Source organism: Hetaerina americana, unplaced genomic scaffold (genome assembly GCF_022747635.1).
Source record: "Hetaerina americana unplaced genomic scaffold, ioHetAmer1.1.p SCAF_137, whole genome shotgun sequence".
Lineage (NCBI taxonomy): Eukaryota > Metazoa > Arthropoda > Insecta > Odonata > Calopterygidae > Hetaerina > Hetaerina americana.
In genome coordinates, this window is record NW_027286481.1 from 1,382 (window position 1) to 25,504 (window position 24,123).

At 34.5% G+C, this 24,123-nt stretch overlaps 1 protein-coding gene and 1 long non-coding RNA gene across 2 annotated transcripts; both read left to right on the forward strand.

Moving 5' to 3' along the window:
• Positions 1-4,239: 4,239 nt before the first annotated feature.
• LOC139686261 (uncharacterized) lies at positions 4,240-5,409 on the forward strand (the record flags this gene model as incomplete). Its single annotated transcript, XM_071583413.1, has 1 exon — positions 4,240-5,409. A coding segment is annotated over one exon (1,170 nt), but the record flags the coding sequence as incomplete, so codon positions are not given.
• A 286-nt stretch (positions 5,410-5,695) lies between these two features.
• LOC139686259 (uncharacterized) lies at positions 5,696-11,818 on the forward strand. Its single transcript, XR_011700347.1, has 3 exons — positions 5,696-5,778; positions 6,770-6,893; positions 11,779-11,818. It is a non-coding gene; the product is annotated as an uncharacterized lncRNA (long non-coding RNA).
• Positions 11,819-24,123: the final 12,305 nt, after the last annotated feature.

A 24,123-nucleotide genomic window follows, 5' to 3' on the forward strand; every position in this document is an offset into this window, starting at 1 on the left:
AAGTAAACAACCTGCTTACCTCGAAATCATTACGTAGAAATACGTGATTTCATTGGAAACACGAAAAATAATTTAAAAATTAATTTTCTAGAACAAATCTAACACGTAGAAGTTTAGAATTAACGCCTCGTATTTAAATACGAAAAAATAAGGGAATAGTGAAAAGTTGGGGCCAAAATAATATAATGCTGAAAATATTGAGGAAAAATGCGCGATATCATCGTAAACACTAAAAATGAAGAAAAAATGACGTTTTTTAACGGGCAAAACAATACGCAAACGCAAATTAGAGCAACGCAATATTTTTTGATGAAAAACTCCACGGATGGGGAACATTAGTGGCAAAACTACTTTCTTGAAAAATATTAAGTAAAAATACGCTTTGTCATTGCGCAGAATGGATAAATAGGATTTATTTTTTAATACCAAACCTTACAAACTAAGGAGATAAGAATTATTAATTCGTTATTTTGGACTAAAAGCTCTACGAATGGTAAAACCAGTTCGTTAAAATTTTTGGAGATAAGAACTTGAGAAAAAAACGCGAATTTATTGAAAACAAAAAAATAAAGAAACCCCGTCATTTTTTAGAGAACCAACAAATTGTTATACGCGATTTGTTTGCAACGCCAACTTTTGCGAAGGAAACCTCAACGAATGGAGAACAAAAGGTAACAACCTAATTACCTGGAAATCATTATGTAGAAATACGTGATTTCATTGGACACACGAAAAATAAATTACAAAGATCTATTTTTCAAGAACAAATCTTAACACGTGGAAATGTAGAACTAACGCGTCGTATTTAAACACGACAAAGTCAACGATGGTGAAAAGAAGGGAAAACAATTGAGAAAAATTCGCGATTTCATCGGAAAACACTCAAAATGAAGGAAAACGGTTGTTTATTAGCGAGCGAACCAATTCGCAAACACGTATTTAATGCAACGCCATTTTTTCGATTAAAAACTCAACGAAAGGGGAACATAAGTGGATAAACGACTTTCATGAAAAATATTAAGTAAAAATACGTAATTTTATTAGAATCAGGAAATTCGGATAAATAAGATCTATTTTTCAAGACCAAACCTTAGCACGTAATAGGCGTGAATTATCGCGTCGTATCGCAAGACGAATAGCTTAACAAATGGTGAAACAAGCAGGTTAAAATTTCATAAGGAAAGAACTAGAGAAAATATACGAGATTTCAATTAAAACAAGAAAAATGAAGGAAAACGGTCGTTTATTGAAGAAAAAAACAAATTCACAACCGCGACTTGAATTGCGAAGCCACAATTTGCGATGAAAAACTCAACGAATGGGGAATATTGATGGGTAAACTATGTACATGGAATATATCGATTAAAATTACGTGCTTTATTGCAAACACAAAAAATGAATTTTAAAGATATATTTTTCATGACCAAAGCTGGAAAACGTAGAAGATTGGGTTTATTGCGTCGTATATTAGCACGAGAAAATCAACGAATAGTGAAAAGAGTGGTTCAAATAACTTGAAAGGAAAAAAAATCGGAAAAAATAAGCGATTTCATAGAAAACACTAAAAAAGAAAGAAAACGGTATATTTTTAAAGTTCGAACTGAATCGATTTGAATAGCAACGCCATTATTTGCCATGAAAAACTAAACGAATGGAGAACAAATGAGGGCGAACTACTTGCATGGAAAATATTAAGTAAAAATACAGAATTTTATTGGAAACACGAAAGATAAATTAAAATGATCAATTTTTGAAATCCAAATCTTAAAAACGTACCAGATGTGAATAAGAACGTCGTATTTTTGGACTAATAACTGAACGAATGGTGAAACAAGTTCGTTAAAATTTTTAAAGAAAAGAACCAGAAAAATAAACGCCAATATAATGAAACCAAAAAAAACGTCATTTTTTAGAGAAAAAAACAAATTTTTATACGCGAATCGTTTGCAACGCCATTTTTTGCGAAGGAAACTTAAACAAATGGAGATTAAAAGTAAACAACCTGCTTACCTCGAAATCATTACGTAGAAATACGTGATTTCAATGGAAACACGAAAAATAAATTACAAAGGTCTATTTCATTAACAAATCTTAACACATAGAAATGTGGAACTAACGCGTCGTATTTAAACACGACAAAGTCAACGAATGGTGAAAAGAGGGCGTCAAATAATTATAACTAACAATTGCGAACCAATACCACTGAAGCGATTTGACTAGCTAAGGCAAAATTTGCCATGAAAAACTAAAAAAATGGGGAATAAATGAGGAAAAACTACTTGCACGGAAAATATTAAGAAAAAATACAGGATTTTATGGCAAACACGAAAAATAATTTAATATTATCAATTTTTGAAGTCCAAATCTTAAAAACGTACAAGATGTGAATTAGAACGTCGTATTTTTGGACTTATAACTCAACGAATGGTAAAACCAGCTCGTTAAAATTTTTAAAGGTAAGAACTTGAGAAAAAAACGCGTATTTATTGCAAACAAAAAATGAAACACCGTCTTTTTTTAGAGAACAAACAAATTTTTATTCGCAATTTGTTTACAACGCCATTTTTTGCGAAGGAAACCTCAACGAATGGAGAACCAAGGGTGACAACCTACTTAACTACAAATCTTTGCGTAGAAATTCGTGATTTCATTGGAAACACGAAAAATAAATTTAAATATTTATTTTCTAGAACAAATCTTAACACGTAGAAGTTTAGAATTAACGCCTCGTATTTAAATACGACAAAATAAAGGAATAGTGAAAAGACGGGGCCAAATAAAAATAATGGAAAAAAATGGAGGAAAAAGGCGCGATATCATCGGAAACCCTAAAAATGAAGAAAAGCGAAAATGATGGAAATCTATTAGTGATCCATTTTAAATTGCACAATATTTATGAAAAATGTACCAGTTTGGAATTATTACGTCGCATTTTCGGACTATTAACTCAACGAATGGTGAAACTAGCTGGTAAATATTTGAAAAGAAAAGAACTAGAGAAAAAATACGAGATTTCAATTATATTTACAAAAAAACATGATTTCATTGGTAACACGAAAAATAATTAAAAATTATCAAATTTTTAAATCCAAATCTTAAAAACGTACAAGATGTGAATTAGAACGTCGTATTTTTGGACTAATAACTCAACGAATGGTAAAACCAGCTCGTTAAAATTTTTAAAGGTAAGAAAAGTTGGTCCCCTCACGGACAAATTAGCCAGACGTTTCCCCAAAGATATATATAACATTTCCCTTTACAACCCCTCCACACTAGGGAGGATATTATGCAGAAATAAAGACAAGTTGGACCCCCTCCTTCAATCCGGTGTGTACAAAGTGAAATGTGATTCCTGTGAAAAGTGCTACATAGGCCAGACTGGGAGAGGTTTCATCACGAGAGTGAAAGAACATAAGAGATGCTGGACATCAGGGGATGAAACGTCTCTCCTAGCCAAACATCTAATAAGGACATCACATGAGTGCAAGTTTGTTCCAGAAATCCTCCACCTGGAGAATAAGGGGTTGAAACTGGACACATTGGAACAATTGGAAATACTGCAGGAGGACCACAATGTTCTCCTAAATGAACAAATTTTTGTGAACCATTCACCCCTCCTCAAGATCCCTTTCACGATTAATTAACTCAAGAATCAAAATCCTACTGCCCCTCCTCTTTCATGACTTCACCCTCCTCTCCCCCCCCCTGTCAGGGTCTCTCACTGCCCACTACCCTCGGTCATCATATTTTCCAAGAATTAACTAGTGCACTTCCCCCCCCCCTTCCCCCCCTCGCAGCACGTGGCTCATCCCTTCCACTAAAACCAGCAGTGGGCTCTGCTTCCCAGAAAGTTACCTGTTTAACCCATCTTCCCCCCCCACTATCTCCTACTGATAATTCCTTCCCTATGTCCTTAAGCCTTTAACCCCCTGCTATACAACAACCCGCTCCCGATACTCCAGCCCCTTGTCCCCCACTTTGCGGTTTTTCCTGTCATTAACCCCCCATTTTTCGCTCTTTATAACCTCTCTGCCTCTCCTCCCCCCCCTCCTCCTCTCCCCTACACGACTCTCCCTCCCCAACCACGTCTTCTGTACATATAAATAAGGTCTCCTTACTATTTTGTTTGTCTTGTACCTGATGATGACTCTGTGAGTTGAAACGCGTCGTACGTTAAATAAACTGTGGAAAAGTGCAAATTGTCCTTATTTCATTATGATGAACTTCCACGACCTCAAGCCTGAATCTGTTGAACTTATTCGTAATGCAAGCATAGCATACCAGGCCAAACTCTACCTTGATCTTTCAGTTAAATTCCGTAAAGCGGAACTAAACATTTTATTCAACCGGAAGTGCCTCGCTCTGGATGTGATACCTAAATACGTGAACCTAAGAACCACCTCGTCTACTAGATCGGCGCAGCATGCAGTTGAGTCTGCCCAGAAAATCTGGATTCGCCGTGAGCTGAAAAACTGGTATAGTAAAAGGGATGCCTACTCCGTCTACCTCTATCAACTCCATTCCGAGCTATCATTCAACCTACACCCTGCTGAGTGGAACAGTCTTCATGAACGTTTTAAAACGCTGGTAAGTGAAGTCTCATCAATGAAGTGCTCCATCATTAACAGAAAACTACATGCCTTAACGCGTGAACGAGATACAACCAAAAGTGCTCCACCACCTGAATACAACTGTGATCCCAAGTTCCATCCAAAAGTGCTCAATCTGTCTAATTCTAACTTTGATAGTTCTGAAATGGATCTTCTACAAAAAGGATTAAAATTTGCTCCAAACCATCCACTAACTCAGAGAACCTTAAAATCTCTGATTGTGGACTGTGAAGTTTCCCTCCGTAAAGAGAAAGTGGGCCTAAAACAAATCTGTGCCGATATCATTACCTCGCGAATTACCGACCTGGACACCGTACAACCCAAAAAGGTAACCTTACAGAAGAAAGTTTTAAGATCCATCCAATCCAAGATCGAAGATGAAGACCTTATTATTTCAAAAGCCGATAAAGGGAACAGTGTTGTGATCCTAAACAAATCCTTATACGTTGATAAATGTATTGATGTGTTAACTAATAATCCTTTTGTATTAATTCCTCGAGACCCTACAGCCAGATTTCATAATAGTGTGAAGTCAGCCCTCTCTGCCTGCAAAACACTGTTCAAAGATAGTGAGATTAGGTACTTACTCCAGATGAACCCCCAACCCCCTAGGTTTTACGGACTACCTAAAGTCCATAAGGATGGAACACCCATACGACCTGTAGTTTCTTGCATAGGATCACCCTCTTATAAATTGGCCACAAAAATGAATACCGTATTTAGACAGGTTTCCAGTTTCTCAACAAAGCATGGTGTTAAAAATTCCATAAGTTTAGCGCAGAACCTCCTTCAGAAATAATATGTAACCTATGGAAAGTCTATTATCTCTCTATTATGTGCCTATGAATATTATAATTTTAAGTAATGCCTATATAAGGCTTATTTTTAGGTGAACTTTATATTTACCTATCAAACAACTTGGTGTTGATTATGATTATTTATGTTTATTAAGGAGCTGTGTGTGCTCCCAAGCCTTCAAAAGGATTCAGAGAGCCATGGTGTTGATTTAGTGAATGGTAAAAGAAGAATTTTGATGGCATTGAGTAGTTCAACGATAGCTATTAACCATTCAGTACAAAAGTCATCAATTGAGGAAGAGGACATTTGTTCAGCCAACACTAATGTGAATTTGATGGATGATGATAACTGTGAAGAAGTTGAGATTCAGGTAATGGAAGAAAGCTTTTATGCATTGCTTTCATTACCAATGCTCTTTCATAACAATATGCATTATGTTATATCCTGAGTGCAGGGCTTTTCAATCTTAGGTAGTGTTATGAGATGAAATGGCCTTCCGTGTGGTTCTGCATGGATTAATCTTTCTTTAAATGAGGACTGGCATAAAAAATCTGTATTAACTTTATTGAATCATACTTTAATTTAATTCAACTATTAACAGTATCAAATGTTCTGTGTTTAAGAAAATGAAGGACTACTAAATTATTTAAGCACCATTGTAATTGAAGAAATTAGCTCCCAAGATATTTGTTCCTTATTAAATTATTTTGAAATTTTTACCATCTGTCATAATAGATAAGAATGAGTATGCTTGGCATTGTTATCATAATAGATGAAGAGAGCTCTTGATAGGAATTTTCAGCAATCAATTAGGGCTGTCAATGTTCAAAATGACCAGGTTAATTTCTTGAAGAAGATCATGATTCCAATTAGACAATGTGATGACATTTTATAGTTTGTTAAAGAATCTTATTGCTATGAGAACAATAAGTCGCCAGACCTACTCTCTGCATTTCATATGTTATTTAATTTAATTGGTGGGCCAAAACTATTATTCACAATTTGAGGCATTTTCTTGTTAACAGTATTTAAATATTTTCATTTTATATTTTTAATCCATGGATATCAAAGGTTTACTTATATTTTAAGAGTAAGCTCTTCTATAGTTTACCTTCTCTAAACTTGAATTGAAACACTGGCAATATCATTTGATGTTAAAATGTTAAATGAATAATATTAATGCTTTTGAAGGAATTAAGACTAATGTTCTGTATAAATACATGCTTAAATTATTAATTTAAATTGAAATGTAAAATTTTAAACCTTGTATAATTTTATAGATTAGGTTTGAAAGTTTTTTGGGCATATTATTTATGTTTTACATGGATGCAATCTACATTGGTTATGTTGGTATTTTTCAGAATGATTTAGAAGATTTAGAATTGCATTTAATATCTGATGAAGGAGTAGATAATAAGGAAGAATGTAATGATGATACTTTGCAAGTGATGAGAGGAGGTACATCGGAACAGTTAAAGGCACAAGGTGAGTGGAGCTGGACACTCTGTAGTCTTCCTTTTGCATTTTGCATATTTTAGAAATACCTAAAATGTCAGATACAATGTTATCACTAATTACAAAAATTGATGGGAAAATATTTAAAACAGAATAACTTTGTAACAGAATTATTATTGTTGTCAGGTAATCTAGCAGTCAAGGCAGGTTTATGGATAGACATAAATACCAATTAAATAATTTTGACCCCAGCTAAAAACTACATCTTACACTATATCAGGTCCCTCTTCAGCTCTGAGTTCTTTCTTCCTCCCATCATCCAGTCTAATATCTCAATTCTGTTCCTCCCCTTACTCATTTGCCTAACATTCTACCCTCTATTAGTCTTCAACATCCGGCTGCAAGTCAATAACCCCTTCAGCAACCATTCCTCCCTCCAAAAGATATCTCCCAGCAAACCTCTTAATTTGCCCAATATACCATAACAATATGCATTATTATATATATAATAACTCCATCATATGTTTCAGCATATATTAACTCCATCATTTGTTTTCCTCTCTGACCATTTTACCTTCTCCATTCTTCTCCATACCCACATTTAAAAATCCTTCAGTCAATGTCTATCCTCCTGCTTCAATGACCACGTTTCTGCAATGTATATAGCTATCCTCCATATCAAAGTTTCCTAAAGAGTCCATTCATAATGTCCTTGCTGAACATCCCTTCACCTGATGCAATTCTTATCCTTATGTCCCTATTACTTTTGCTGTGTTGGTCCAAACAATACTGAGATACGTAAGCTGTTTTTCAAGCTCTAGTTTTTGCCATCATATTTTAATGTTAAGCTTAGCCTTTTTCATTCTAGGAAATAGCATATCCTTTATTTTATCAATATTGATTGTCGTCCTATACCTGTCACACTGAATTTCTAATTCACTCATCAATGCTTGCAGCCCCTTGGCTGACAGACGAACTAAAGCTTGGTCATCAGCAAACTTAACTGATTTTATGAATTCCCCACCCACTTTCATTCCTACCTCGAGTTCTTCCTATGCCTCTTTAATCATTTCCTCTGCATACATGTTGAACAGCAATGGTGATAATGGGCAACCCTGCCTTACACCTCTTCCTAACACTGCCCATTTGGACTCCTCATTCCTTACTTGCACCTGAGCAGTCTCAGAAATGAACAGGTTGCAGATTAGCCTCATTTCCCTCCAATCTATCTCCATTTTTGGCATTACACCTGGTCATGTTCTATATTCCTTTTGATTAATAATCTCATTACTGCAATGGCATCACATGTACCTCCTCCTTTGGTTTACCCAAACTGATCATCCTCTAAGTAATTGAATGCCTTACTCTCTATCCTTTTGCTTCTGATCCCAAGAAAAACTGTAACAGAACATGTTGACACATAAAATGCTCTCTTTCAGGCATTTGCTGGGCAAAAATCCTAAAAATAAACAAAATAAAATGCATATAATAAATTTCATTTCACTGACTTAGGTTGTTACTATCTAAGTCCCTCTTGTTTTCAAACTTTAATAATTTGAGTACCAATCTGATACATATGTTGAACCACAAATATTCCATGGTTGCCTTTTTTCATTTTCTAATCAATTTCAGATTAACAGTCAAGGACCTTCACTGCTTTTGAACAAGATTGTAATTGAAATTTTGAACATTCTCGCTCAGTTTGAAAGTTTCCCTTTTCAGGGTTTTAGTGCACTGATCAATTTAATTCCAGGTTTATTTATTACGGTCTTAATTTATAGAAAAGTTTGTTCAAAAGGTATTCCAACATTTTTTTTTGAATATGTAACCCTTGATTATTCTCTTTAGGGAGTTTGGGTAAAAAATTATGCAGGATCCTTATAATAGGTATTATGATTGGCTCTAAAACTCAAAAACCAATAATTGTATCCACACAGCTACCTAAATAAATTAAAAATATGTTGATCCTGCATCAATATACCTTGTATACCTTATCTGCTGCTTGTCAAAAGTCCACTGAATATCATTTTCTAAAATATTGTTTCAGCATTTGTCATCAGTACTTGAACTGTTAGATTGGAGTATAATTGATATCTTTTGATCTGCCTTTTTATTTCAAATACAAGAAAAGGGACAGTAGAGCAAGGTCAGGGCTTATTAGAGCATTGTAATGGCAAATTATGTCAGAAGCTTCTTTCTATTTTTGTTCCTTGCTCAAGACTTTTGTCACCAACATTGCACATACCTCCCTTAAAACAAGATCCTCATTAAACTGTTAATGTTGGTTCTACCCAAAAGGCTGGATTCTTTACTAATAAGGATGGTTATTAAATGCATAGCAGAGTGAAAAAAAGTTTCATTTTTGACAGCTCAGAATCAGTTTGAGTGGTCATCTGATGTCTTACATGGCCCTTATCTTTATTAAATTGTCACGCTATTTTTTGCTACTTAGAAACTTCTCAGGCTTAAGACATCCCCTGCATAAGCCTTTTTAATTAGTTCCAGGACTCCAACTTTAAGACCTGGAACTAGAGCATTGCTCCCATATACACTAATTTCTTTCATGAAAACATAATAGTTTCAAATATTGTCCTTTTCTAGAAATTGCTTACATTCTTAATTTTAAATATCCTCTTTGCTTATTTAATTTCTAGTTTTTTGAGAAATAAGGCTCTAGTCCTTTTCAAAGTCCTCGTGAGAAATAATTATCTTTTAAAAAGTTAGCACCTTAATATATTATCTTTCAATTCCTATATTCGACAGATATTTCAGCCTGGAATTGGTCCAAATCTTTCCATAGTTCCTAATGTCACAAGTGAACCAGAAAGCCAAATAATAATCTAATATGAGGTCACAAAAAATCAAAAATATTATCCCTATTGTTATAATGTTTGTGAGATAATGTTATTGCAGCTAAAAGTAGGTTTAGTAGCTACTAATATAGTATAAATTCTAAGGTCCTAATGAGTTATTTTGGCATGGTTTAATGTACACTTAGCTTGGTCACTTTGAGGTTGTAATTTTGCCAATCAGTCTTATATTTATTTTATTGCTAGGTGATGAAATTTAAAAAGTATCAAGAAAAAGAATATTATAGTAAATGTTATTTATTATTTAGATTCATTTTAGTAACCCATGTAATTGAGTCAAAAGTATCTGCCCATGATGAAAACAAGATCATACTCTTTAATTGTTTCAGACATTTTCCTTTTATAGAAATGGCTTACATTCTTAATTTAATATTTCCTCTTTGCTTATTTAGTTTCTGTTTTTTTCAGGAATTAACATCTTAGTCCTTAGCAAAGTCCTTGTGAGAAATAATTACATTTTAAAAAGTTAGCACCGTAATATATTTTATTTCATTTATTGAATTCAAGCAAAATATCAGCCCGGAATTGGTCCAAATCTTTCCATAGTACCTAATTTCATAATTGAACCAGAGTGCCCAATAATGATGTAACATGAAGTCACAAAAAATCAAAAATTTTATCCCTACTCTGATAATGTTTGTGGGATAATAGTATTGCAGCTAAATGTAGGTTTAGTAGCTACTAACATATTGTTAATTCTAAGGTCCTCATGATTTATTTTGGTATGGTTTAACTTTTGCTTTATCAAGCTAAGTTATACACTTAGCTTGATCAGTTTGAGGTTGTAATTTTGAGAATTAGTCCTTTATTTATTTTATTGCAAGATAGTTTGATTTTAAAAATATCAAGAAAAAGAATGCTATAGTAAATGTAATTTATTATTTATATTTATAAAAGTAGCCCATGTAATTGAGTCAGAATTATCTGCCCATGATTAAAACAAGAGCACAATTAATGCTGGAATTTGAAATAGTCATGACAGAAGTGCCTCACAATTGATCATGGCAAAAGCTAGCAAGCGGCTAGCAACAGCTGTTCCGCATAACTTTTTGTGACACTTAAATTTGGTAATAATAACTTGTTTCATTATAATTTTCTCTTAAACCCAAAAGAATTTTTCACATATTATACACTGATATTTTCTTTTGTTTAAAAGAAGTAACATAAAATTTGTTTTCTGATCATAAACCTAACAATAAATTTCCCTTTTTAGTGATAAATATGTTTTTAAATGGTTTTATTGATAGAAAAGTTAAAGTAGGGGTTTTATTTTCTTTCTTAAATTTCCTGTGTAAAATATATTTGTTGTTTAAAGTTCTAGCAATCTAAAGGACCAATATAGGAAATGTTAAGCCAGAAAATGTGAAAGGTCTTTTTTAGATAAATTAAATAAAAATTATAAATAAAAGTAATTTTAAGAGCACTATATTTGTCAGCTGGAAATGTCGGCTGGAGATTGCCATACTAATAGTATTTTCACATAATTAAATAGAAGTTATAAATAAATTTAGTATAAATCAAATTATTTGAGGTAAATGACTTTATCACTCACTAAATTGACCATTTTACGTGATTAGTAATTTGTCCATGAATGAATTGATGATTTTATTAATCAATAAATATAAAAAAGATAGTCGTTCTCTTCGTTCCTATTTTACATTTTGTAATTTTGGTATTTTAACTTCTATTGTTGGACTTTGGGCTTTTGGTAAAGAAAAGCCTAACAGAGTTAATTTCATTTAATTTTCTATTCCCCAGGAAAAGAATTCCCTTTCTTTATAAATTTGTCTTTTCTTAATTCCATTATTTTAAAACAGGAAATATTCCTATCCCTTCTTTGAATCCTTTTACAAATTTTATTTTCTAGGCATTTGATCATATCAAGTAAACATTTATGGAAATGTAATGCATGATGGCTTTGAACCCTTTTTTTGATAATTTTTCATGTTTATAAGTCTATTTACCACCAATTGGAGATAACAAACTTGTTCATTGCAGGTATATAATTTTTCATTGATAAGATTCCTTTTCTTCAAATCTTTCAGATAATTGCAAGGAACAAGATGGTGCAGGGAAGGACGCAGGAGGCATTTTATTGCATTCTTGTCAAATTTGCTACAAGGAATTTGCACAAAGGGACCTTCTCAAAGATCATGTCTTGCGTGTGCATGTTAGGAAGGCAACACAATTCAATTGTGACTCTTGCTCAAAGTCATTTGAGAGGAAAAATGACCTTGTAAGGCACATCAACTTGGTGCATCCTGCAAAAAATAAGTACCCTTGTGAATTATGCACCAAAAACTTTCTATTTTTGAGTCAACTCATAATCCACAGGTCTTCACATACTGCAGAAAGACCGTTTAAATGTGAAATATGTTTGAAAGGTTTTGTTCACAAGCAGTATCTAATGAGGCACATTTTGGCCCATACTAAAGAAAGACCACATAGGTGTGAAATATGCTCAAGAACATTTACTCAGGGTATTGATCTAAAAAGGCACTCGTTGACACACACAGGTAAAAAAAGCCACAAGTGCAAAATATGCTCAAGAGCATTTGCGCAGAAAAGTAATCTAATGATGCACTTGTTGACGCACACTGGAGAAAAGAGCCATAAGTGCAAGATATGCTCAAGAACATTTGCACTGAATGGTAATCTAAAGAGACACTTGTTGACACACACTGGTGAGAAGTCATACCAGTGCGGGATCTGTTCTAAAGGATTTGCTTTGAATAATAATCTAAAAATTCACCTGTTGACCCATACTGGTGAAAAGAGGCACAAATGTAAGATGTGCCCAAGAGCATTTTCACAGAGTAATAATCTAAAGATGCACTTGTTGACCCACACTGGAGAAAAGAACCACAAGTGTCAGATATGCTCAAGAGCATTTGCGCTGAATATTAATCTGAAGAGGCACATGATGACACACACTGGTGAAAAGCCACACAGGTGCAACATCTGTTCTAAAGAATTCATTCGGAACAATAATCTCCAGTCACACATGAAGTCACACACTGTAAAATAATGAAGGAGCAGTGTAAATTATATTCAAAATCATTCACTCATGCTCATAACCGGAGCCTTATTGACAGCCACATACATGTGAAAGCCCACATAAATGAGTTACATGTTTGTCAGAATTTCAACAACAAAGTATCATCATTGAATAAAGGCAGGCTTAGAAAAGAGTAAAAAACAGAAGTGCTCTAATTAAACATGCATAATTTAGTTATATGAGCATTATTTGCAAATATATATCACTACCAAAGATCATTATAATATATTAAATTCAAGTTTGTAAATATGTGACATCATTTTCCTGTTTTGTGTAATTTCTTTGAATAAAAATCATCAGTTATGGACATTTTCATTTGACTATCATTCATTTCAATATTATTAAGTATAGCAACAATATCTTATTATGTTCGAATCATTTGGTGGTAGTTGGTGAAGAAATATTACTCAATTAGGAATACATATAATAAGTTGTTTATACCTTGGGTTTTGAATGTATTAGTTAAGTTGTATTCTCACTTTGCCTGGCCATTTGTTGTCTTTGGGGAAGTAGGTCAGGATGTTAGGATTTGTGAATATATGTTTCTATATGAAAATAGATTAGAATGGAGGTACTTTCTGTGGAATTTGCTTTCTTGATAAGGAGGCTTTGATATATTTCAGTCCAAAGCACATGGTTTAAGGAATAGGATCAAAATAGGAGTTAATGAAGGAAGTTTTTTTCATCGAAACATTTAAAACTTTATTAACCCAAATACCCTGCTATTAAACCATGTGTTCACTATTGGTTTCTTTGGCACTAAGCCATCTGATAATATATCGGTTATGTCTTAAATCTGTGAAAACATTGTTTGGGAAATTGCTTTTAAAAAGCTTTTAACAAATGCAGCACTCACATTGCCTACAGCTTACCCATCTATATTTAAAAGTGCGTCATTTTATAACTTTTCTTTTGCTATCCTCATGGTAAAAGGTATCTCATGCCCCTTTCATCGTTTAATGTCGTACCTGATATTTTGTATATTGTTTGACATTTTTCTGTACTGTAGCACTTGATGGCTCTCCATCTTGTGGGTCAGCTCAAAGGGATATTGGAACCCTGCTAAATTTCAGCATCTCAGTTTTTTTCAGCTGAAATTGAATTGGTCCCCTTACACTTTCATAAACTTCAAGTAACTTTCCTGAGGAATTAATTCATTTAAAAAGAAGAATTTCACTACTGCAAGAAATTCATGTTTCTCCATTTTAATCAGAAACCCAAAAGACATGTACTCGGACAATATGTTTAAAAAAACTATTTGAGAGAAAAATTTGGAACTTGCCTTTCAAACTAAACAGACATGCATCCAGAAAGGAATCATAAATATTTCTCTGATTGAAATTGCATTCCTGTGTCAAGTTGAGAACTTTTATACTTATCCCTTATAATCATGCCTTTTCATACTCTCAGGAGAATTCTCTTCTTAATGAGGATTTTCCTCATGAAAGCAACTGTATTCTGTCACCATCATTGAAAAAACTTCATCCTCAATTCAATAACTCTCTAGTTCTCTGAAACTTGATAACAGCATAAGGTTTAGATTTTTTTCCATACTAATTGAATCAGTTTTTGAATAAGATACTCCTGATAATATACTGTATGAATGTAATTACCAAAATATTTTGCATGCATAATATGAAAAAAGGTTACCTAAACATATGGCCCTGAAGGTCATTTTAAACATGGTCTACAAACATGTATGCATTAGTTTATAACCTATTCTCATGTATCTAATTAAAAACGCACCTAAAGAGATTCAAAAACCCACCCAGAGTAAACTCATAATTATATCAGATTATTAGAAAGTTTTACCAATCAAAAAATTTTAATTTTCAGACATCTATGATTTAAAAAACTTTGCTGCATGACTGTTAGTTTCTCGAAAATCCTCATTTTTTAAAAATCTTACTGTAACACACACTTGAGAATTTCATAATGATAACAGCAGTCTTAAGTTTTCAGATAAACGACTTTGACACATTTACAGGTGTAAACAGCTTTAAAAACATTTTCCTTCATAATCAGATCAATTGAGGTAATTCCAAAGCTAGTAATAAGATATTAGGATACTCATTTTCACTATGAAAATTCGTTTTTTATAGGGTATCTATGAAGTAGGAGCCTTTCAGAGAGCATATACACAATTTTGAACTTGAATATATACAAGTTAAAATTTTTGGTTTAAAGTTGCCCTCTCCAACACGTGCAGATGAAATTTTATACCATGATATTGATCGAAGTTTAATACCTTTTATGTTATTTGCGCAACCCAAGTCACTGAGTTATGTGGTTGATCAGGGTTTCCAAGGACAAATGCCAAGGTGGAAATACCACAACAGTCATTGCTGGGGCTGAATGATGCCATCATAGAGCCAGTCATAGATGACGACTTGTCCAACTGCCCAGATTAGGATGCCATTAGCTTACTGTTCTCATTAATTGTCCAATTCAACACTTCATTCTCCAGAACAAGCTGCTTTTTCTGACAGCATTCACTTTCTAAATTCTCAGACGAATATTTCACTGTCCCTTGTAGTTTCCTTTGCGTGGCCACCTTCCTCTGGAGTTGAGCCTCCAGGTCCTTCACTCAGGCTGGCAAAGCTGCATTGTATGCAAGGGAACTGTTCAAAGCCTCTGATTTCTGTCAATATTCTTCCATTTTCTTCCAGTGGTCATGCAATTGCACCCTCCATTTCTAATAAATGATGGATGATGCCATCTTAAAACAGGAAAAAGGAAAAGGAAGGACATTTCCCTTTTTCAAAGAAATACATTTATCGAAGAAAAAAAAAGAAATTGAAATAAGAATATTTAAAATAATCCATACTGAAATCAAACTCAAATGACACATTTTTCCAACTGATCATTTAGGTTCCAACAGTTCCTCTCTAAAAACAAGCTTAATGACCCATCAACTACAACTTGGAAATTAAGTTGAAAATACTTGCTATGGAAGCAATAAGTACAGTTTAATATACTTATCCTCACAAATCAATGTAACAGGACTTCTCTAAGAATATATTACAAAAAATAGACTTATTCTTTTTCAAATATTTATTCAATGGATATCCATACATCAGAGTTTTCTATTATGTAAAATAAAAACACGGTAAAGACATTATTACCCGAATTTAAAGAGAACTTTTCATTGAAAATGACAGGTAAACAAAAATGAATGAATACATTTTTAACATCAATTTAATGATTTCAACAGTGGATAAGCCAAAGTTATTCAAACAGACATGAGCCCAGGTATCAGTCAATCATCTGCATTCCAATGTCTTCCATAAGTATTCTGCCAAGGCAATGTTTGTCCCAGAAGGAAGTGAATGTTCAATGGTTGCCATACACTCATCACCCTGTACTCACTTAATATGTATTTACAATTATATATTGCCTTCGGAAGTCGCATTAATCTATTCTGCAGATAAAAGATGGACATGAGTTAAGATTGAGATAATTAATAACTAACATTAACACCTGGGTATTTGAAGAATCAATAAGTAATTATATTTTTAAATTGAGGGTCTAAGGATGAGAGAAATACTAAAATGGAGATATTATAGTATTTATCAAAGGAGCTGGGGATTTTTTTAGGATTGGAAGTATCCCAATGGAAGAATTCCAGAATGAGTCTTGAGGTAGTTATTGCATATAATATGAAGGGTTGTGGTACATTGTACAATATAGAAGGCAGGGCATTGTAGGCACTTCCGACAATGAACCCTTTCATATAACAAGCCATTATTAATTTTAGTGACTGGATAATTTAGCTTTGATTTCATTTTGCTCAGAAACATAATCATTGAAATGCTTTTGAAATGTTGGTTTTGAGAAGGTAAAGTGGACAGAAAGGAAAACAAATGAGTAATTCACTCGTAGATTGAGATGAAACTGCTGCAAAACATCTAAAGAAGGAAGAAATGATGAAGTAAGAGTTCAGGTCAATCTGATGGTTTCAGCCCAAAGCACCTATAAAATTGCATGGTTTGCAGACTAAACACTAACAAAGAAACTGCCTTTATACCAAAATGAACCCTCAAAAAAGTGAATAAAATGCTAGCCAAGGATATTGAAATGGCATTAATAAATTCCCAACTGAAACAAGTAATTTGCATTTTGATTTTACATATACTTGGTACATCTCAACTGATGGTTCATAATAATTAAAAAGGAGACACTGAGGGAGGTCAAAAGGCTGTTCCTGATTTAAAAGTATATCTACAACAATGGCAAGACCATTTTATCTTGTTTCAGCTACTGATCCTTTCCCAGGCACCCTTCCTCCCAAGGAATCTTGATAACACACTCATCCTTAATTTCTAATTCTCAATTTACAGACAAGTAGAATTCTCCATTTTTTGAAAGAACTTGCGAGATCAAAGAAAAGCATTACTGCTGCATAGATGGTTTCATAATTCCATAGTTATAATGACTGATAGAATTGTTTACATTCTCCTAACCACTACTGCAAACCGAGGTATATAAACTGCAGTCAGTAATGGTCACAAGAACTCAAGTGAAGTGATAGAATAACAAAATAGAGAGTGTAAATTCATATTATGAGGGAAAATAATTAAAATTCTAAATAGTGGTTCAACTGTGAACAATACTGATTTCAAAGCACAGATTGCTTACTATGCAAGCAACATGAATATAAATACTCACCAAATTCTCTGCTTTATCATCGCTGGACCTGTCACCTTGCATTGATATGATTTGCAGTTCTATATCCTTTTCTGGAGCAGCAGAGGAACTGCTACAAGTGTCAACCTCCTCTTTGACAAGGATCACATCATTCTGGACACTCACAGCCTTACTTTCTTCAGCATCACTGGCAGTTATATCATCAGCATGTTTTTTTAATCTCACCAGAAAACTAAGTCAATATAAAAATGGCAGACAGCAATGGTAATTTAAAAAAGGCAGATGATAAAAATTTTGAAAAAATAGTATGACACCGACAAAGCTTTTGAGCCAATTGAAAACTGAGCAGCAGTAGAAAACCTAATTAATATCAGAGACTTAAATAATTAACTTTGGGAAATAATATTTGTTAAGACTGCAATGCATTGTTGTTGAATTATTTCAACTAAATCTTCACTTTGTTGTCATTAATAGTGACCATGCAATTTCTTCATGTGGCTACTGTATAACTGTCATTTATCTCAAATGCTGTTATTTGATGCATATTATTAACAAATGCCATGGCTCTACTCAACATCCATATTTTGCATGAAGCAAAATAAACCATGTCCCCTCCTGGCCCTTCCAAACCTTTGTTGCATTGGCTGAGGATATAACTCTGCTCCTTATAAACCACCAACAGGAAAGGTTAATTTTGTAGTCAATGAGAGTTAACCAAATATTAAGCCATACCCTGAATTATGTGAAATTCACCTATTAGCAAGGTATTTAAAAGGGAAGATAGTCTCATTTTCTTTTCATTCCCAAAATAGTTTTCAAGGGGGACATCTGGTACCTTTTAAGGATAAGACAGGGCAGGTGAATGGCAGGGGATGACCAAAGGTATATATGACTGGACGTGATCTGAAGACGCTCTTCCTCTCTGACCCTCATTGACCAACCGACCAACTCAGGCCTAGTCCCACCTATATATCCACCTGACTCCCTAATCTGAGGCAAAGTGAGCATAGGGAGGCAGGATTGTCCAAGGAAGATGATCGCCTGGATTATATACCAAGGGAATATACCTCAAGTTCATATTCTGTGACCATTCTTTTATTAAGCTCATAAATAGATACAAGATATCATGGCACGTAAATATAATAACCTTTTCCCCTAGTCAGGCATGCAATTACAGCTTGATTATTGTAATAAATTATTACATTTGTATCGGGGTCCATAATGCTGATTTTATTATGGGCTGCAAATAAGGCCAATAATGTCTCTGTCTCCATAATTGGTCTCTAATGCTCTATGGCCCATATTTTGGTAGTTTAAAACATCGGGATCATCCATGCGACCTGGATGGGGTGATGTAACTAAACACATCTAAAATGTACTTATAATTGGAAAGCACTCTGGGTCCCTTCCATTAATTGCCATCAAATAGGCACTCCAGCCACATGATGTCGCCCCTTGCCGTGTCCTGGACTAAGAATATGGGGAGTTTCAAAATGTAGGTTATCCAGGCAATATATGCCACTGCCTTGGGTTTATCCTTTTGTTAGATTCTCTGGACCACATCAATGATGTATCTGATCTGCTTTAATGTTTATTTTGTCAAGCTGAGCTACATTATAGCAGTGTCTATATGAACCCCCAGATATTTTATTCTCACTGATGGCATTAACGAGCTCTTTTCAAGATCAAGCATTATTCCTAGGTCCAGTTGTATGAACTGAAGTATTTGTTTCACCAGTGTAGTTTGGTCACTACTCAACAGGATTAGCCAATCATCCAGATACGCCATCATGATTACCTGTAATTTCTCTTACAGTTCACTTTTAATTTTCTGCACCTTCCATTGCATAATGGCGGGTGCAAATGTAAGACGCATTGGGAGTCTCATCCAAATGTAATGGATTCCCTGGTGATAAACCTCATAAAAATGGTGGTGCTGCTGGATATCTGCCAAAAGGCATCTTTTATATCCAATTTAATCAATCGGGTATTGATGGGAATTGTCTCCAGAGCCTAAGCAACTGAGTGGAGGGTGAACTTTGAAGTTCGGATATACTTGATATTATGGCGACAGGTCTTGTACGATCCTCTTGCAACCTCCCGCTTTCAAGATTGCTATAAAGGGAAAGGTGCACGTCGTCTTTTCCATTGTCAGGATCCCACTGTTTACCAGCATTGGTACATATGCATTGATCACCAGTATTGACCATGTGGGCAAGAAGATAAATCGCCCTCCTTTCTGGTGTTAGTACGTTGATGCCCCAACCAATGGTCTAACTGGGGGATGCATATCTATATGGGTATATGCCTGTGGTAAGGAAGAAGAGCCTCCCTCTTCTTCTGGTCCTGGTGACAGTGGCTGCTCCCTTGGCTCCTGTTCCTCGTCTGGCTCTGAGAAACAAAGCCTTCGTCATTGTCATGCATTACATGTATAGGGAGTTGCAGTGGCAATTGCTATACACTCATCTCTTGGTATGGGTCCATATCAAGCCTACTATCTCCCACTGTGTTTGATTCACTTGTCACTATTTCCTGTTTCACACTTTCATTTACCATTGATTCTCTTGAAGACAAGGAGTGTGTCCCACTCCTTGGGGTCATGGTGCTCTGGAATTTGAGGAACTCATCAAGGACCCGTGGTTGATTAGCCATCTTGTTCAGAATGCTTGGTGCCACAGGGTGTGATGGCATAGGCACAGGCATTTGGCAGGGTACAGCTGTTTTCAAACCTTTCAGAGGAGGAATGCGTGTCCCTAAACCGTCCTCTGCCCTGAAAAGGCTGCCGGGATCACTGAGTATAGGCATTCTTGGCTCCTGCTTGTCTGCTGGGCTATCTTGCCGGCTGGTATAGTTGTTGTGGTAGAGCTTGTACTATAACAGTGAGCTGCAGCTGGATAATATTTAAAGGCAGCCGCAGCAGGGTGTTATCGATTGCTTCTTGCAATCGCGTGGCTGTTTCCCAGCCATGTGCCTGGAGGATAGCAAGTACCCAGATTCCATTGTATACTACATGTTTTACCAGGCCCAGGAGCATCATTCAAATGGCCACAATGGCTACCATTACATGAAACTCGTGGAGGTCATGCCAAGCCAGCTTAGATGAATTCCTGCCATCCTTAACTTGATGGCACATGGTGAAGACCTCATCATTGTCCTCTGGTGAGGTGATCCATGTGGCTGGGCCTTCGGAGCATAGGGCCACAAACATATTTTCCAGTGCTATCATTGGTGCTGGTGGTAGCGGTGTTACTGGTCTTGCTGACTGACCATCTGGTCTGCATTATGGATGCATTATTCTCTGAGGATATTAATCCAAAGTTTACTGAATATACAGCAACTCTAGTTCTTCAATATCAACCATTAAAAACTAGGCTTAATTAAAACATGATCTTATATCCCTTGGAAATGATCCACCTGAAGAATGGCCATAAATTTAAGCAACACATTAAGCATCGAATGGCCACAAATTTATTATACGAATAAGGAACAAAATTACTTCTACAGGAAATTAGGGAATGGAAATATCTGGGCAAGGTGAATCCCGCATTTGCTGAAAGCCATTTAACAACAAATCTTCCAACAAATTTTTAGCAATGTTTCAAACAATTCAAGAGGAAACTGATCCATTTTTTGCTATGAATTATCAGAATTAATGAGACATGGCTTCTATCACTACCCGCAAGAAACAAAATATCCATCAAAGCCTTCCTTGAAAGCCAGAATCTTAATGCTAAAAATACCCAAGTAGAACCATCTAATTTGGCAAAGTGCCTTGATATGCAAACCCATCCGGAACCCAAAGTTCTAAATGTCTAGATAAGTGAACCTTCTAAGTAGTCTCCCCTATTTCCCTTTCTTCCATCAAGAGATGGTCCTCATGAATGAATTACTTCAATGCTAATTTATCCTGAAGGCTGCTTCCACAAGAGGTAACACCAATCCAAACCTATTTTTGTGCAGAGCCTGATACTTCAAACTCCAAACATCCAACCCACTTTCTTTAAGATGAAGTCAGGAAAATAATCCCCGGAGTTGTACAGACTTTGTTGAGACGATGAAAATGAGAACACTGCTTTGTAATCATTTTTGTTTCTCTTGCCATCCATCCTATCTAATCAATTACGCCCTGTGTAATGGATTACATTGTCAGCAGTTCTCTGTGAGTTAGAAATCGGTTTTTTTCTGCCTTTTGATTGTAAGCACATTGCCGCAACCTCAAGGAAGAGGAAAAGTCCCAATTTCACTCAGTGAGATCAGCGTTTTCAATAAAATCGAACTATGCAAAGGCTGGCAAAAAAATTTGCAATTCACTGGTTTTTCTTTATTTATTTATAATATTTTCTACATGTCTTTTTGATTTTTTATTATGTTTAAATATCGTAGTTTAATTGAAAAATATTTTTAAAAAACATTAGGTTTGTGTCTAAAAAATCGAAATATTATTGCTAAAAGAATATTCTTCAAATTTATGATACTGTAATAATTACCTTAATTTTTCAGATTATGTAAATATATTACATCATTATTAACTACAATATTATATTTTAAAATAAAAAAACTGCATATGGATATCCAAACAAATTTTCTTCTTCAAATGTTTTTTTTCTAAGGTGATACATTTTTTTAAATTACCCTTCGCACTTCTCACTAGTACCCCTGAGATCTCCGCCGCACTAAGAGGGTTAAATATTGTTATCATGATATACATAATTATGCTGAGATTTGTCACTTTATCAATTATTTTTCATTTGAAGAAATTACATAAAACAGGATAATAATGTCACTTTGTTACAAAGTTGTAATTAAAGTTTTACAATCCTTTCCTTAGAGTGAAATAAGCTCTAGGATCTTACATTTTTATGATCATTTTCACCAATATCTATAAGGAATTATACCGGACGAGGTGCCAATGACAAAAACATGTTTAGATAGGTCTAAGAAGTAACCTGCTGCGTACAACGACTGCCCAATTTGTTTCCCTGCATCATACAAACAGGGAAGGGTAGACTTAGTGGTATAACTCCCTGGCGGTGGTACCAGCAGATGCCTTGATTGGAAAGAATATAAGGCTGGAGCCAGGTAAGTGGTTCAACCATGGCTGAGGGAATGGGGACGTGAGTGCATACCATGCTATTTGGCATGTGCTGCCACTTGTTTAGAGAGGTTTTCTATCTTTTCTATCAGTGTACTATTAACTGGGTTAGGGGCCACTTCCAAAAATAAATGAACAGCCACAAACAGCATTATGTGATATAAGCATGGTTCTTTTTTCCGATTCTTTTCCTATGCCCACCTTTAGTTTTCCAGGACAACATCCGGTATCCTTTGAAGGCAGCTCAGGTCACCAGTAAAGGGGGAACCGAGAGGTGTGAAAAAAATCCAACCCAGGTTTCCCGGTATGTAATCATAATTTATACTACTTGAGTCCTTGATCCTCATTCATTAATTATTATCCCTTTACATCACATACATAAAGTAAATAAAATCCACATTCATAATGTTTCATTAAATTGCTATTTATTCATTAGCGAAACCTTTTCTAGAAGGTTAAGTCCTAGAAAAGCCCTAGCACTATATAATACTGAAAGAAAAACTCAGAATGTTCTAGACACTAGATCATTGCACACTTATGTTGGCAAAAATATTATTGGTGATGTCAACTATGCCGCAGTTAGTTTAGAGCAATAAATTGATGAAAAAATGATAGTACAAGGACACATAAAAAACGTTAACCTTTATTTTTGTCTAGAATAATCGTTTCTTGTTGAAAGAATATCAGAAAAAGCTCAATATGATATTGTAAATGTGACAATCATTCGTTTTGAAGATTCGGGTCAAAAGATTCATTGCTGTATTATTTACGATGTCAATATTAAAAAATAACCATAAATATTGGGATGAATTAGCTGTCGTAGGTATAGGATAGTCAGAATATATTATAATTTTAGTATAATGTGCTTCTTTTGACATCCTTTTTAAATTCACGTCAAAATTATACCTTCAAGGTTTAGACACGAATGCTGCTATACAAATTTTGAAATGTGATAATAAATATATCATTGAATGGTTTGATGTTAACATTTATTATTCACTTTATTATTCGTTTGTAAATTTCGCCATCATTTTTTGCTAAGAATAAACATGCAAATGTAAATTCTTTCCCTGCGTCTCAGTTATTTTGTCATAGTTGGAAAGAAAATCTGTAATTTGGAATTAATGCACTTTTAATGCCCGTATCATAATGTGGAAGGTCCAATTTTCGGAGTTCCTCTCGTAATACGCAAAACCTTTGGTATATCAACACATTGGTTCATTTTTAGAATTTTACGCCGAAAAAATTAATCACACAATTTTCACTTCAAGTCATAATTCTTATTAGAAATATTTATCCCGAGAAAATATTCATGTAAACAAAAAATCAATTTAAGAGGATTAAAATTTTTAGTTTAGGTACAAAATAAAATATACACACATAAGGTAATGTTGAATTTGAGTAATTTTTTTTTAATTTCTCGGTAGTGCAAAAGAGTTATAAATTCACAGGAATGACCACTTTCTATTAAAGTGAGAGTTTAAAAAATTTAAAAATATTTAAATATGGCGATCACTTAGCGCCGAAATGAAACGAAATCGATTCTCGAACTCGCACTTAGTAATCGATTCAGAACGAACGACCTATCGAAAT